General features: G+C 37.9%; 1 protein-coding gene and 1 pseudogene across 1 annotated transcript; one reads left to right on the top strand and one right to left on the bottom strand.

The window, feature by feature from the left end:
• The first annotated feature begins 39 nt into the window (after window positions 1-39).
• Window positions 40-2,337, top strand: LOC143584678 (calcium-transporting ATPase 1-like; annotated as a pseudogene).
• A 672-nt stretch (window positions 2,338-3,009) lies between these two features.
• LOC143584671 (formin-like protein 6) lies at window positions 3,010-6,527 on the bottom strand. The gene is made up of 4 exons (XM_077066672.1): window positions 5,314-6,527; window positions 4,748-4,944; window positions 4,413-4,654; window positions 3,010-4,003 (listed from the first exon to the last, which is right to left on the bottom strand). Exons 1-4 carry the CDS (start codon window positions 6,525-6,527, stop codon window positions 3,221-3,223), a joined length of 2,436 nt encoding a protein of 811 aa, XP_076922787.1. The 3' UTR covers window positions 3,010-3,220.
• Between the last annotated feature and the right edge of the window lie 11,684 nt (window positions 6,528-18,211).

Here is an 18,211-nt window from a genome sequence, read left to right as displayed (position 1 = left end):
CAAGCAACCAAAACTTGGTGTCCCTGATAAGCATTAAGCATGCTTTTACAATCAATATTCACCAACACGGGCGGAGAAGTTGTGACTAATAAAGAAGGTAAACGTGAAATACTTGGAACGCCAACTGAGGCTGCGATATTGGAATTTGGGTTGTCCCTTGGAGGTGATTTTCAAGCTGAGCGCCAGGCGTCGAATGTTCTTAAGTGGAACCGTTTAACTCGTCCAAGAAGCGAATGGGAGTCGTGCTGAAGCTCCCGGAAGGTGGAACAAGAGCTCACTGTAAAGGTGCTTCAGAAATAATATTAGCTGCTTGTAGTAAAGCACTCAATGCAGATGGAGAAGTTGTTGATATTAAAGAAGGGTCACTTAACCATTTGCAGAATACAATCGACCAATTCGCTAGTGAAGCGCTTAGAACTCAGTGTCTCGCGTATATAGATTTAGGCAGTGCTGCGAATGCTGATACTCCAATTCCGTCTTCTGGTTATACTTGTATAGGAATTGTCGGGATTAAAGATCCGGTCCGTCCAGGTGTCAAGGAGTCGGTTGCTCTTTGTTGATCAGCGGGGCATAACCGTGCGGATGGTTACAGGGGATAATATTAATACTGCAAAAGCTATAGCTAGAGAATGTGGTATACTTAGAGAAGGGCGGTGTAGCGATTGAAGGTCCGGATTTTCGTGAGAAGAATCTTGAGGAGTTGGATGAACTTGTTCCCAAGATTCAGGTTTGTATAACAATAAGTGATAGTATATTTGATAATGACTTGGTTCTTAAATATATATATATATATATATATATATATATATATATATATATATATTGCGTAGGTGATGGCTCGGTCTTCCGCCTTTAGATAAACATACACTGGTGAAACACTTGCGGACAACGTTTGGGGAGGTTGTCGCAGTCACGGGTGATGGGACAAACGATGCCCCGGCACTTCATGAAGCAGATATTGGACTTGCTATGGGTATTGCAGGCACTGAGGTAAGTTAGCAAGGTTTTTAACATAGTTTATTTGAGTGACCATGAGAACGGAAATAACCAGCCCATAACTAAAATAACCGAACATATATAACGAAACCAACCCAAAACCAATGGTTTGAATTTAAGGATTATAACTTTTATTTTTGAATGTGAAGTATTTATAAAAAACTAGTGAATGGCATAGCCCAAAAATTTTAGGCCCAAATATGTAATAATCAATTAAAATAACTAACAAAAAAATTTTAGGCCCAAATTCATTATTTGGGGTTTTTTCCGGTCCCAAAATTCAAACCCAAATATCAAAACTGAAAACCCAAACCGAATGTTTTTCACAGACCAAATTTTCAGTTTGAGCCCGAAACAGACTCATGCACACCCTACCCCACCAATACAAGAAACCAAACCAAACCTGAGTTTTTAAACAGTTTTACTATACATAAAACTTTATAATGAATTTCGCCAAACTTCAGGTAGCAAAAGAGAGTGCAGACGTTATAATTCTGGACGATAACTTCTCTATAATCGTGACCGTTGCCAAGTGGGGCCGATCGGTGTATTCAACATCCAAAAATTCGTACAGTTTCAGTGACCGTCAACATCGTTGCTTTAATGGTCAACTTCACATCAGCCTGTTTAACAGGTACATTCACACTTCTCCATACTTGCATCATTTACTTGATTGTTATTCATTTATTTACTCTTTTATTGGTTTATTACTTTAGGAAGCACACCCTTGACAGCTGTCCAACTGTTATGGGTCAACATGATCATGGATACACTGGGAGCACTTGCACTTGCTACCGAGCCTCCAAATGATGCGTTAATGAAGCGAACACCGGTTGGAAGGCAAGGCAACTTCATCAGCAATGTTATGTGGAGAAACATATTTGGACAATCTTTGTATCAATTTATAATCATTTTGCTACTTCAAGCAAAAGGGAAATCATTTTATGGCCTTAGTGGTCATAATTCAGATTTGATCCTCAACACACTCATATTCAACTCATTTGTCTTCTGTCAGGTAACTTATTATACATATAAAAAAAAGGTTAGTTAAAAATGGTTTTGAAGTAATTGATGAGATGAAAGATATATTGCATTGCAGCTTTTCAACGAGGTTAACTCTAGAGAGATGGAGAAAGTAAACGTGTTTAAACGGGATATTGAAGAACAACGTGTTTGTGAGTGTTTGTGAGTGCAACCGTGGTGTTCCAAGTCATCGTAGTCGAGTTTCTAGGTACATTTGCAAGCACATCTCCGTTGACGATGAAACAATGGTACTATAGTGTTTTAACTGGTTTTTTTAGCATGCCGATTGCGGTCCTGTTGAAGATGATCCAAGTTTGAGTTCTCATGTGGTTAGGTCTAGAAAGTTTATTCTTTCAATCAAGGTGTTTAGTGTCTAATAGACAGAATATTTGGAGTTGTTTCTTTCACTCATTATGTTCATTTTTATCTTCTTCTTTTGTAAAGTAGAATTTGCATCTTTAAAGTAGCTTGTTGCTTATATGTGAAGCTTGTATCTTTCACACCATATTTCTTTTGTTAGGTTCATCGTACTCAAGATCCAATTATGGAAAGTAATTGACAATGGTTTTATCTAAACAAAAGATTGAAATTTAACTTTTCAAAGGCGAAACAAGAAGTTTTCAAGTCGTAATAGATTTCTCTTACATTTGTTTCAACTACTCTATTGACGACAATATGAAGGGTCAAAATACAAAAAAATAACCATGTTGGATACCCGTGTATACAAAAGTAGAAATTAATAAAATGCTCTTTAGCAGAACTCGTATTAGTATCATGATCTTATCAATCTAGTAAACCAGGTGTTATATTCTTTTGTTCACTTATTGTTCTTTGTAAACACCAAAATAACTTTCAGAATTTTAGTACAATAATCTCATAAGAGAATCAATAAACACAAGAACACTAAAGAATTTGCCTATTGATGAAATAATAATAATAATAATAATAATAATAATAATAATAATAATAATAATAATAATCCTCAAAAATTCATACTAAAACATAATGCCCTCAAATATGTAATCTAAAATAATAATAATAATAATAATAATAATAATAATAATATGTAATCTATACCTCATTCCAAGATCCAAGAAATTCCAATACCTTCTTCAAGTAGATTTTGCTCCCAATTTTCTTCTTCAACCTCAAAATAGAACTTATTTTTGTACAACTAAAACATAATTTCCCCTCCAAAATCTCATCTTGGAGATGAGTATGAGCTTTCTTCATCTGAACTACTACTACGGCGCGTCTTATACCGTGTGACAACGGGCAACGGCGCGCTCAAAGGAACCCTAAAAGATCTCGCGGACCCCGCCATGATTCTATCTTGCATTTGCCCAACTTCCTTGCATACATGATCCAAAATGCCTAAGAAGTCCCTTACAATCATAAAGATTCTCAAAGGCACACCTTCTTTCACAGTATCACCATGAAAATACTCGGTCACATCTTTAACACATGCCATAGCCTTTTGTTCATCAATCTTGATCCTTTTAAGCTCCAATACAGCTTCTTTAACAAACAATCTCATCGAACCGTAAAAGTTGCCTTGAAATTCGTGTAATTCATTACTTTCTGATCGAATTTTTTGCATCCCAGTTTCAAGTTTTGACACGTAACCACTAAGAACATCCGAATCCATCCCGGCTGCTTTCTTGACATGGCTTAACTCCTGACTTAACCCGCTCACAATTTGTAATCCTTGTTTCTTGAAAACTGCTTCATTGAAAGTGGGATTTGAATCAAATTTGGTATTGGAATCTGCTCCTTCTGATCTTATGATTTCTTGTACTACAAAATGAAGTAATGTTGTTCTTCCATCAGTTCCCTTCACGTCTGCTAGCTTTAAAAGGGTGTCTAGCTTAAACGCAGTAGCTTCACCGCGATTCGTGCCAACGTTCATACGGTTTCCAGCTCGTAGTACCGCCTCAAGAAGTTTAAGAAATAACCGACTGTTCTTCAGTTCTTCACTTGCCAGCTGAAACATTAACACTATGTTATTGCGATAACAAAAAGAATAAACCTAAATCGTTTATTTTTTTCTATCAATGGTTTGTGTTTTTTTAAACTATTACATTTTAGATACAAATGTCTATTTATGTATAAAAAAACATTGAAGCCATTTTTTTACATATCGTGTTTCAGTTTTAAGTGTATAACCTACAACACATGATTTGCATATGTGTAGGTTCTGTAAACAATCGAATTTTGTTTTTATTCTTTTAGAATATTAGAAAAGATAATAAAAATTGCATTTCAAGCATTTGTTTTATATATTATAACATTTTAAGATAAAAAAAATGAATGATTTATTTGTTTTTCCTGATCTCCTAAAAAATTGCCTGAAGTGAAAATAATACTTTTTTGAATGATTTATTACAAAATACCTCTAATGTCCTAAAAGAAGAACGCAAATATTTCACTTCGTTATCAAAATTTGCTCGGTAAAGCATGGCCTCAACTCGTTTAAACGCAAACGGGACATCAAGAACCGCCTTCAAGAATCTTTCTGCGGATCCTAACTTTGATACATCCCCTTTATAATCCTTAAGCTTGATCTCTTCCTCTTTCGTCGGCGCCATTTTTACTAGCGTTTCTAGCAACTCGGCCCCCAAACTATCTGGATTTCCTGTTACACCAAACATAAATAATATTAAAATTTCCCCAATACCCTTCTAACCAGCAGGACAACTTGTGGTGGACATGTGACTAGTGTTATTACCTTCTAGAAGTGCTTCGGATACTTCTTTGTGTGTTACATTTAACGCTCTTAACAATATGGCTATATTCTGCGACTTCTTCGGATCCAAAACCCGATATTCGGGCATTGCTGGACCCATCGGCTTCCGGCTGTCATCTTTCTTTCCCGAACTACCGGAATTGCATCCGAAAAGAGACTCCATTACATCCTCATTCAATCTACAAATGTGATGATAATTATACATCAAAAGCCAATGGTTAATGTTATCAATGACCTCCAACTATGTATAGTTATATCTACTATTATTAAAAGTTTATAAAAAAAATGTGGTGAATAATATATGTTATTGTTCCAAGTCTTACGCCCCCTTAACCAACTGAGCTACACAACGGGGACGGACGGTGAACAATATGTTATTCTTAAAGTAACCGGTTTTCAGTCATGTACAGTTAACCCGTAGACATCACAAAAGGTATTATAAACTATAATTCAAAATACTGACTCAGCAAGTGTAATACACGGGTCATAAAGAACAAATAAACGATAAGCCCAAATAATAACTTGTAATAATTAAAACCAACACTCACTGAAAAGAGCTGGGTTTGAGCTGGTCCCACACGGTGGCCCGGTCGGAAGTAGCCCGTACTTTGTCCCAGTGAAGCGGCTTCAGCCTCGGCTTCGAACCATCCGGTTGAAGATCATCGTTAAACGACAACGTTTTCACTATTTTGGGTATCACTTTAGCCCCCGGACTCATTGACTCCGATTTCAGAAGCCTTTGTTTCGAAGAACATGGTTTTTCCAGCGGCGGTTGTGGCGGAATTGGGATGTTGGGTTTTTGTTGACCCGAATTCAATCGGGTCAAGTCGGGTCCAGGTGGTGGAGCCCCAAATTTCTTCCTCGCCGGAGAATTCGCCGGAAGAGCATTTTCCGGCGAGGAAGAAACCGAAAGGCGTGATCTGGGCGACGTTCGTTTCGAGTGAGGGTTAACCCGTTTATAATTCAAGCTCCGACCCGGATACCCGTCGTCAGTACTGGCAATTGACCCGTTAGGAGTGTAGAAGTCATGAATTTCATCTTCATCGTCGGAAGATGACGTGTCCGGCGGAGGTGGCGGCGGCCGGGGTTTGCTCAGCGGCGGAAGCGGTTGTAACTCGGGGCTGGGTCGGTAGCGGTCGGATCTTTTAATCGGGTTTAGCTTATTATACGGCGAACCATTTAAAGTCAACCCTCCTCCGTTGGTTGAGTCGGTTAGTGGTCGTGACGGCTCAACGGTTCCAATATAAAGAAACGTTGACGGCGTGGGTGATCCTCCGTTATTACTAATTGTCCTCAAACTGTTGAGTTTTGTGGACTCAGTTTGCTGCTTGGATTTTTTGTGTTTATAAATAAAGAAAGCCAACGCCGATAGCATGCCAAGGGTTACAATTCCGACGGAGATTACCACGGCTATCTTTTTAGCCGGCTTGTTGGCCGGCTGCGGCGCAATCGGGTGCGTCGCGGTGGTGTTCGCCGCCACTCCGGCCACCGGAGACGGCAGAGTGTTTGTGTTTCCATTTGGGGTTTCGTGAAAAAATGGGTTGTCGGAATTTGACGGCGGTGACGGCGGCGGAGATGGCGGCGACGGCGGCGGTGTTTGAGTGGCTGGAAATAATGGCTGGTGTAGAATTCTTCTGTGGGAAGTATTAGCGACGGTAGTGGTAGTATTAGCGACGGATGAGAATAATAGTAGGAAGGTGAGGAAGCAAGAACAACTCAAACTCAAATTCAAACTCAAACTCAAACTCAAACTCAAACTCATGGTGTTTGTTTAAGTAGTTGTATTTTGTTTTGTTGCTTGAACCAATGCATGTTGTTACAAAACCTGCAATTTTGTGTTTTGTTTTTTGGTTTGGTTTGATTTGGTAAGTTATGGAATGATTTTTTATTTAAAATAAAATGGGTTTAATTTGTTGTTAAAAAAAAAAAAGGAGATTTGCAAATGGGAGCCAAGAATCTTTCATTCTTTTAAAAAGTGTGTGCAGACAATGAAAATGGAGAATGATTAGTACCATATACTAGCATGTTAATAAGAGGACCACAATTTTGGGCCTTCTTTTATATACTTCAATCAATTATCATAAGTGTACTATTTTTTTTTTATTTATGTTTGAACTAACAAATTTATTATATGTTATATACAAGTTTGTTTAATATTTTACAAACATAAGACTTAATAGGCATATATTAATCGTTATACAAAACTAGTTTAAAATAATACAACTGTCATATAATATGTTTTTGTATTTTCTAAAAATGTTGATATATGAGACAGCTATGTAAACCGCTTAACTTTCATTATTATATATATTAAACGATGCATATAAACACATTGTTCCAATTCTTTTGTTGGATATGAGTCATTAATTGGATATGAGCAGCAATGACATGCTGGCGTCCACTAGAAGTGGCAATGGGTCGGGTTTAGGCATTCCCAAACCTATACCCGGTTATAAAAGTCCATCCCAAACCTGTCACAAACCCGTCGGGTTTTAATCGGGTAATTATCCATCGGGTTTCGGGTTTTTGCATCGGGTTTAGACAAAATACCCGTTGGCTATACCTGTGATACGGATCCGGCCCACTACAACCAACCTCCACTCGGCCCAGATTTGGTGTCAACAACAAATGGTGGCTAATGGGGCGAGCCCAGTTCGAGAAGTCCTATCCAGCCGAAGTCGAGCCTGCCTCATCTTTTATTTATTTTATTTTCGTATTTCCATTTAAATGTGTAGTTTGTTTTTATCTTGAAACTTTGTTGGGATATTTAAACTTTGGGAATAATGAAGGATGGATAGTTTTGGAGTTCAAAAATTAAACTTGTGTGTGTTTATCCACATCTCTCGGCCAAGGGGAAGTCTTGACCGGTTTTCTCTCCTTTGATCGACTAAAGGGAGGTACCAAGCTAGGGTTTCTAGGTTCCGCTTGTACGAATCCGTATCAAGTGGTATCAGCAGCTTCAGGTTCGCAGGATGTCTGATTTCCGGAGAGATCGTCGTCAGCTTCACCGCAGATTCGCCGCCGGAGGCAGCGGCCCTGACCAACGTGATCCGAAAGACATCGAGATTGAACGTTTGCAGGATCGGATTCGTGATCTCGAGTTCGAAAACGAGTTTTTGCAGCGTGCCGACCAGCGCGATGAGGAGGAACAAACCGTTACCGACTCCGTAGGCTGGGACGGGTATGATCGTCAGGATGATTTCCACAATGTCTTCGCTAGACAACCTCGACGCACAACATCCCCTCCTCGAACACCTGTTGATCCGTTACGGGCTCTAGGGTTACGTACGGAAATCCCGGAATTCGAAGGCCGATTACATGCTGATGATTTTATTGACTGGTTACACACAGTCGATCGAGTCTTTGACCTACGTGACATTCCATAAAATCTGAAGGTAAAAATTGTGGCTATTTGCTTTCGTAAATACGCTTCATTGTGGTGGGAAAACGTACAGAAACAACGTCAACGGGAGGGTAAACAGAAAGTAGTAACATGGGAAAAAATGAGACGGTTGTTGAAGAATAAATTCTTTCCCGTTAATAACAAACAGGATTCCTTTTTGGATTATCATAATCTAAAACAGGGTTCTTTAACGGTCGAAGAATTTATTAACTCTTTTAAACAACATCGCCTTAGATGTGGCATTGACGAGGACGACGAACATGTCATTGCACGGTTTCTGGGGGCTCTTAGGCCAGAAATTTCAGATGTTATCAGTTTACAGCAATATTGGTCGTTTGCGGATGTTTGTTTGTTAGCACATCGGGTCGAAAAGCAGTTAGCATTAAAAGGTAAATCCTTCACCCGCTTGCCCACCAATCGGACCGTAATAGCCCCTCCCAACTCCATTAAAACAGAGTCCATTAAACAGCCAGCCCAAAACCCGCCCGTAATCCTTTCTTCGGCTCAAACCCAGGCCCAGCGGTTTTACAAATGTCATGGGCTTGGACACATGAAAAGGGACTGCCCCAATAAACAAGTGGTTGCCCTCATTGACGACCCCAAACCAGTTTATGACTCCGAACTGGAAGTCGATAACCTCGACACCACCCACCTAGTTTTACCCGATACCGGGGAAGCGTTGGTCATTCAACGCGTCCTCAACACTATCGTGGCCGATCCCTCCGACGACACCTCCTGGCTTCGTAACACTATTTTCAGAACCAAGTGTACCGCAAAAGGCAAAGTTTGTACGGTTATTATCGATGGTGGCAGTTGTGAAAATATTGTGTCCTCCACTATGGTTGAAAAATTAAGTTTACCGCTTCATCACCACCCGGACCCGTACCAAGTGACATGGCTGAAAAAAGGGAATCTCCTCAAAGTCACGCATCGATGCCTTGTTCAGTTTTCAATTGGAGATAAGTACGCCAATGAGGTTTGGTGTGAGGTCTTGCCTATGGATGCGTGCCATCTTTTACTTGGTAGACCTTGGCAATATGATCGTAGGGCCAAAGGTTTCGCAATACGTACTCGTTCAAAAAAGACGGTATTAATATCACCCTAGCCCCTTGCGACCCAAGTAAAGAACCCGGCCACTCCACGGTTGTCTCAAAATCGGTCTTCACTACACTTTTAAAAAACAGAAACACCCCAAGTTATTTTCAGTTTGCTCCTGGCCGAATAGAACCACGCCACTGCCCCCATCCCACCTACGGTTGCCCCTTTGATTGCCGAACATGCCGATGTTTTCCCCGATGAAATACCCTCCGGTCTCCCATTGCTGCGGGATATCCAACATTGTATCGACTTTATACCTGGGGCGACTATACCTAACAAACCAGCTTACTGTATGAACCCGACCGAATTTAATGAGTTGAACCGTCAAGTGAAGGAGTTGTTGGAAAAAGGGTTGATCCGAGAAAGTATGAGTCCGTGCGCTGTGCCTGCTTTGTTAGTGCCGAAACCAAATGGCACATTTCGTATGTGTGTCGACAGTCGCGCGGTAAACAAGTTTATAGTCAAATACCATTTTCCTATTCCGAGGTTCGACGATTTACTCGATTATTTACACAGAGCCAAAATTTTTCCTAAAATCGACTTGCGGAGTGGTTACCACCAAATCAGAATGCGGGAAGGTGATGAGTGGAAAACGGCTTTCAAAACACGAGACGACCTCTATGAGTGGATGGTAATGCCGTTCGGTCTATCGAACGCACCGAGCACGTTCATGCGCCTCATGAACCATACCTTCAAACCTTTTATTGGTACGTGCGTTGTTGTTTACTTCGATGATATTCTCGTTTATAGTCATAACGTTGAACAGCACTTGGGCCATCTCCGAAATATTTTTGACGTTTTACGCAACCAAAAACTATTTGCAAACAAAGAAAAGTGCCACCTTTTGCAAACGGAAGTTATTTTTTTTGGTTTTTTTATTTCAGGAGGAGGCTTACGTATGGATGAGTCGAAGGTTACCTCCATTACAACGTGGCCCGTTCCTAAGTCGTTACACGATATAAGGAGTTTTCACGGTTTCGCGTCTTTTTATCGCCGGTTCATACGTAACTTCAGTTCGATCGTGGCCCCGATTACCGGGTGCTTGAAGAGTTCAAAGTTTATATGGACACCCGGGGCCCAAAAGGCTTTCGATACACTCAAAACCGCGGTCACGCAAGCCCCGGTGGCTATTCCGGATTTTACACAGGTATTTCAGGTGGAATGTGATGCTTCGGGTCTCGGTATTGGGGGTGTTTTATCACAAAATAACTGACCCATCGCTTTTTTTAGCGAGAGATTTAGTGACGCCCGGAAACGATACAACACCTATGATAAGGAATTTTATGCGATTGTCCGAAGTTTGGAATACTGGCGCCATTATTTATTACCAAACGAGTTCGTTCTCTTTTCGGATCATCAAGCACTAAAATTCATTCAAGGGCAGGCTAAGCTAAACCCGAGACACGCGAAATGGGTCGAAACGCTTTAGGATTTTAACTTTGTCATTTGTTACAAAGCCGGCACCGCTAATTCCTGTAGCCGATGCTTTAAGCCGACACCCACTGTTGGTTACCACGGCTCAGTTTCATCTTCGGGGATTTGACTCTTTCTCGGGCCTCTACCCCGATGATCCTGATTTTCACAATGTTTGGCAACTCACGGCTATCGGGTCTTACAAATCGTTTGTTCGGCACAATGGGTTATTGTTTCATGGGTCGAGAATCTGTATTCCTTTATCGTCGTTTCGTGAGTCGATCGTGTTGGAATATCATCAAGGTGCCTTGGCTGGCCATTTTGGTAGAGATAAGACCGTAGCACTTGTGAAGGAACGTTTTTACTGGCCGCACTTATCAAAAACAGTTTCCATGGTCGTCAAACGTTGTCGTACATGCCACCTTGCCAAAGCCAGACATTCGAACCAAGGCCTTTACACCCCACTACCGTTTCCGCTACACCCATGGGAGGACGTTAGCTTGGATTTCGTTTTGGGACTACCGATGACGCAACGAAAAAGAGATTCAATTATGTTCATCGTCGATCGCTTCTCCAAAATGGCACATTTTGTACCATGTGCTAAAACTTTTGATGCATATCAAGTGGCAAAGTTGTATTTTAGTGAGATTGTTCGGCTACATGGGGTTCCTAAAACCATCACATCGGATCGGGACGTTAAGTTCGTAAGTCATTTTTGGCGTACGTTATGGAAGCGTTTAGGTGCAAAGTTACAATTCAGCACATCTCACCATCCTCAAACAGACGGCCAAACGGAGGTAACCAATCGATCTTTGGGTAATTTATTGCGCAGTCTAGTTGGCGATCACCCAAAACAGTGGGATCTGGTGCTACCACAGGCGGAATTTGCTTATAACCGCTCGAATAATCAAACTACGGGTCGCAGCCCATTTTTTATTGTCTACGGTCGCCAACTGTTTACCCCATTGGATCTCGCACCTTTCCCGAAAACGGAACATTTTAGTGTGGAAGGTCAACAACAAGCCGATCAAATAAAAGAATTGCATGAAAAGGTTCGTGATCAGATTGTCAAACACAACTTGCAATACCAGTCAAGAGCCAACGAACACCAGAAGCGAGTGGTTTTCAACGAGGGTGATCTAGTGTGGATAGTTTTGAGGAAAGATCGATTTCCGCCGGGTCGTTTTGGTAAGTTACAACCTCGTGCAGATGGGCCTTTTCGAGTACTCAAGCGTATAAGTGACCACGCCTACAATATTGACTTGTCGGGCCACTATAATGTGTCAGCCACATTTAACGTTGCGGATTTGTCCCCCTACGAAGGTGACGATTTACCGGACTCACGGGCGAGTCATTTTTTAGAGGGGGAGGATGATACGGATCCGGCCCACTACAACCAACCTCCACTCGGCCCAAATTTGGTGTCAACAACAAACGGTGGCTAATGGGCCGAGCCCAGTTCGAGAAGTCCTATCCAGCCGAAGTCGAGCCTGCCTCATCTTTTATTTATTTTATTTTCGTATTTCCATTTAAATGTGTTAGTTTGTTTTTATCTTGAAACTTTGTTGGGATATTTAAACTTTGGGAATAATGAAGGCTGGATAGTTTTTGGAGTTTAAAAATTAAACTTGTGTGTGCTTATCCACATCTCTCGGCCAAGGGGAAGTCTTGACCGGTTTTCTCTCCTTTGATCGACCAAAGGGAGGTACCAAGCTAAGGTTTCTAGCTTCCGCTTGTACGAATCCGTATCAACCCGACTCAAAACCCTTCGGGGTTTCTATCGGGGTTTAGACAAAATATAACTAATTGATTACAAAGATGGTTACCATAGAGGTAAAATATCTCAAATATTGACATAAACAAGTTTTGACAAATAATATATTTGGAATATAGTATATATATAATATAATAAGTTATATCGGGTACATCGGGTATATAATCGGGTAAATGGGTCTATGTTATCGGGTAATCGGGTATATTAGAAATCCCAAACCCGTGAAAAATTTCAAAACTAATCCCAAACCCTAACGGGTCGAGTATTACCTACCCATTTATGTCGGGTTTTGGGTTTTCCCATCAGATTCGGGTATCATTGCCATCCCTAGCATCCACTAGTAGTTAGTTATCGAGACAAATCCACAATATAGTGGTATTAGAAATAACTACAATCAACAAATAATGACTAAGATGTATTATACATTACCACATATGCCTACTAAAATATAGCCTTCAAAATTTCAAATATAGTGGTATTAGAAATAACTACAATCAACAAATAATGACTAAGATGTATTATATAGCCTTCAAAATTTCAAAAGTAGGTTTCAGTGTATTATACGGTTATTCGAATATCTGTTAAATTTAATTGTGTCTAAAACACATTGTATAGAAAACCCACTCATATCCAATATGCATATCTAAAATTTTACTTTTGATACCGTTGGTATTGTTAATGCTTTTTATTCATCAAAATACTTGACATGAGATGTAAATCAAAACTTTAAATAAATATTTGTATCTAGTTAAGATATTAAAATTATATCATATAAATATAAATTATTTTGGGACCCTTTCTTTATCAAGATTGGAATGCTCTAGTCTTTCTGGTACCAGAGTCAGGGTGACTTTCTAGTACCATGTAGTTGTACACCATGGGATAAAACGCCTACTTTATTTATTATTCGAACATCTTCATTTACAACCTAGAAATCTAGACCACATATGATGCAACCTCTTTGTTTAGGATTTATTTAAATCATGAGATAAGAGTACGTGTTAAAAACATTTAATTATTACAAATTATCATTTTAATTATTAGTTCTTGTAGAAATGATTTCTTAATATATTATATTTTAGCTTTTAAGATTATTCTTGTTATAGAAAGGAAATGGTTTTCCTAAGAAATAAATGATATTAATTAGCATTTAAAATTGTTAATTATTGTTCATTATAAGTTTATAACAGAAAACACGCTTAAGCAACTCAATCTTTAATACAACTAGATAAAACCCGTCGCGTTGCGGCGGAACAACGACGCGAACTTGGTCGGTATCGTTTAAGTTCGTTACGACATCAACGCTAAATTAAAATCGACTACGCTTGTTACGGTACTAGAAATAAATTTTTTTTTACATATTTTCATAAAAAAAACATTAACTAAAACGAACATTAAAACCCGGGTGTTGTGTCTGGGAGTTGACTCCTTGGTCGGTTTCAGTTAAGCGAACAAAAAAAAACATTAAAAAAAAACGCTCTAATACATTAAACGAATGCTTGCAAAAAATTCCAATATAACAAATGGGGATAGAACCTGTGCAAGAAACCGGAAGCTAAGTGTTTAGTGTGTTGCATCAAACCACCAGACTAACATTTCAAAATTATCAATCTTCTGGAATTATTTTATTTAAGCAATAGATGCAATCTGAAAAGGTAAGCTGTGGCACCGACATGTTGCTCTTTATCTTATTTATAATTAATCGCATTCAACAATAACAACACATGTACTCGGTAAACGCCACAATTACTCGCATTCAATAGTTTTATAATAAAACACTATAAAGTTTTAAACCTAACACATTTGAAAACGAAAATGGCACCAAGTTTCAAACCACAATCAAATTAACAATGAAAAATCATAATTAAAGATAAAGGTATCGATCATTTGTCATCATTGATGCAAGTAAACTAAAGGGTTGTTTGGCAATATATTGCTGAATCAATAAGAAGTAAATTAAGGGGTTGTTTAGCAATATATTGCAGAATCAATAAGATGTCTAACTGATTAGGAGGCAGTCTCTGAATCATTTAGCATGTTTCTGAAACTTAATCAATAAGAGGCTTCATGAGTCATTAAGATGTGTAACCAAACTGTGATAAGATGAATCATTGTACCCAAACTAGGGCATCAAGTGAATAAATAAACATAAATGTTACAAGAAACATACATCAAGAATGAGAAATACACAAACAAGTACAAAACAAAATAATGGCTAAGTTGGCCTAATATCCCCATTCAGGTGAAACGGTGGCGGGCCGAGACCTGACATGGCTTCAAAGAATTCAAAGAGAGGTCGCGATAGACTCTTCGTAGAAATGTTAGCCATTAGTATCTTGGTCTGAATGTACTTGATATAGAGCTTGCCGGAGGAGACAAGTTCCCTGATGAATTGGTAGTCTGGATCAATATGCTTAGCCCATTTGTGAAAGACCGAATTTTGATAGAAATAAAGCACTTTTGCTGTCACATAACAAGGTGGGTCAGTCATGTGGTAGAGCATGTAACTCACGTAGAATGTGGGTAATCCATACATTTTTTGCAACAATCTTTGTCATGGCACGCTACTCAGATTCGTAGCTCGAACACGAGACAGGGGATTGTTTCTTGGCGCTACTAGACACAAGATTACCACCAAGAAAAATGGAATACCCATAGGTGGAGCAGCGAGTCTCAATACATCTAGTCAATCTGCATCAAAGTACCCAAAAGCAGAGGTACGAGTAGGTTTAGAAAACGTGAGCCCAAGGCAAGAGTACCTTTAACGTACTTGAGTATACGTTTTACATGCTGAAAATGGATGACAATGGGCGCCTGAAGGAACTGACTAACCTGATTTAACGCATAAGAGATGTCTAGCCTTGTAATGGTTAAATATTTTAACACCCTAATAAGAGATCGATAGAGGGTTGGATCCTTGAAAGGAGAGTTGGTAGTACTAAAAGATTCATTCGCTGCCAATGGAGTATGAACATGTTTAGATTCAAGAAGATCAACTCATGCAAGAATGTCTCAAGTGTACTTTGACTGGCTTAAGAAAAGACCATCATGGGTACTTTAACTGGCTTAAGAAAAGACCAATATTAGGGTATGGGACTATGGGTAACCTCCAGCCGAAGAAAATAATTTAACCCGTGAATATCTTTAATGGCAGCAGTTAATAAATGAGGTTATGATCGAGTCTTAATTTCCCGTGAGAATTAATCATCAACATATACCAAAAGGTACATAATGGACGAGTCTTGTTTAAAGACAAGAAGAGACGTAAATGTCCGGCTACAAGAAAAACCATATTTAAGTAACAAGAAACTTAATCTTTGAGTCTCGTTTACAAATAAGTAGAGACGTGTTCTGAGACACAAATAAAGGTAAGGTATTTAAAGAATTTTGAAGGAAATTTGGAGAAATTTTACTTTCTGCCCAAATCCGTATAAATTGGAAGGAAAGTTAGGAGAGAAGCGTATTAAAAGTTTTCATTTCTTTTGTTTTCGTTTCAAATCCAAGTACTTTGTTTTCCCTCGTTAAATGAGATTCAGGAACACGATAAAATCATGTGAAGGTCAATTATAATATATTTTGGTTATTATTCTTAATAATATTTGTTGCCTACATTTTTATATGTAGTTTATTTGATGTATTATTCTTTACCCGGTCCATATTAGTTTAACCCGATTTCCTTGACTTGACCCGCTCTAGGTTGAACTTTTTTGGCATCCACTGACAAAAATTCCTGTATTTGCCACTAGCGGTGCTAAAAGTTTCTACCCATTACAAAGGTAGAACATGTGCATCAAGAAGTATTGCCAAACTGGTAAATAATGTAAGCACGCAACACCAATGTAAATAAAATAAATCTTCAACATTTCTTGTACCTTTTCTACTGACATCCCTATTATCATTTAGATACGTCCAAACCATATCCTAATCTAAATACTAATAAACAAAAATAATAGTTGTACTAGATGACACCTAATTGACCTACTTTTGTGTCTAGTGATACCATTATTGTTCAACTTTTAAACTCATAATTTTCTAATTAAAACAATACTAAATATATGTAACCTATCATAAAATCCTCTATCATTTTAACATTCGTAATGATAACTTACGTAGAAACTCAACTAAACCAGTGAAAGAATGAATATGATGAAGCTTCTGAAGAAATATATGAACATCATCAACTCTCCATAATTATTTTTACAAACCATAAAGTCTATCATTTTGTTTATAATTCACATATTACTATATTATTGATGGACAAAATTCATTTCACTAAAATGGCGGAGCACCGTTAGTAACATTTTCTTTATATTTCAATTTACAAATAATTTAATTGGTTTTAAATACTTATAATCTTTCACAAATTAATTAAACTGTTTAAATTTTTTTTTTTTAATTTTCTATTTCAAAGTCTTCTGATAAAACTTGCAATGACGGTTTCTCTTGATGTTAACTTGCATTATCAAGGGTAAAGTGCAGAGGCTGTATAAAATTATCAATTTAGATGCAAATGTTGTGTATAAGTGTTTAAAGATTTATGATTTGTTTATAGGATTGCTAGTTATAACGGTAACTTTATTTGATTCTTTATAAAGTGATAACTCGCATAATTTAAATGGTTCAACCTATGTCTTGCGCAACTACCTAACTGATGCCACTGATATTCACGTTTGTCTTCTTTCTCGTATTCCAATGATTGTGTTTAGCAATCCAGAACTTTTTCAACTTATCAGGGGTATGCTAATTTGATTTGATTTAGATTATAACCTCACAAATCACTAATACTACTTATTAAAGTTTTCACGATTAATTGATTTAAGTATTATCATTGATCCTACTCATTCCTCAACTTATTTATGTCATATATATATATATATATATATATATATATATTTAATCAACCCATATTTCACACGGATATCTAACCTAGTTAATAATATTTGAGATAAAACATTTGTTAATGATCCAATATCTACCCACTATACCTAAACTGTTTAAATGTCAAGATATGCCTTGAGAAGATATTACGTCATGTACCAATGTAAATTATGTCATTGTATAGTGACCATCATGAACTTTGTTGTAAAGTCTTTGTTTAGTTATCATGTAGCTTTCTTAAAAACAAACTCGTGAAAAATTATGAGTAATCCTCATAATAAAAAGAAATTTGTAAAATGTAAACCATTAGATGAGTAATTTAAAAACACACAAACAAATAGCAAGTAAACGGAACTCGAAATAGGTATATAAATAATCAGACTTTACTATCTTTAGAAGGTCTATCGAACTAAATCTATGTTTTTATGGGACAAAGTCACATCGTTTAGAGCATCTGCTTTTCGTTTCTTTTTCTCTTTTTTTATATTCTTTACTTGCTTGTTCTCTACTTTGAGATGATCAGATCGCCACTGTTGACTATAGAACTCGTAAACTCGTTATTACTTGCTAATAGTATCACTTAATTGCTAATATTTATATAGTAATGTTTTACACAAATGAAATATGTACAAAAATATTAAATTTGTCTTAAACTAAATATTGAGAAGTCATAAAACCTTAAATCAACCAATTGTTTTATTTGTTCTATATTAAGCTTAAGTTAAATGATAAAAACTTAAAAAGTCATATAAATGCAACTCAACGATAAACGAAAGATCCCTCTCTAGCAGAGTTTTCAAGTTCGAATTTTAATGTTCTACTTACTAGTTCTTTATCTTAGACCATTTAAAGGCAGATGCTCAATGTAAGCTGCGTTTTA

Source organism: Bidens hawaiensis, unplaced genomic scaffold, assembly GCF_021521415.1.
Source record: "Bidens hawaiensis isolate Kalapana, Puna unplaced genomic scaffold, B.hawaiensis_p1.1 tig00033224_1, whole genome shotgun sequence".
In the NCBI taxonomy this organism is placed as follows: Eukaryota; Viridiplantae; Streptophyta; class Magnoliopsida; order Asterales; family Asteraceae; genus Bidens; species Bidens hawaiensis.
The sequence above is the reverse complement of the archived record's forward strand: the minus strand, read 5'-3'. Positions and strand labels throughout refer to the sequence as shown.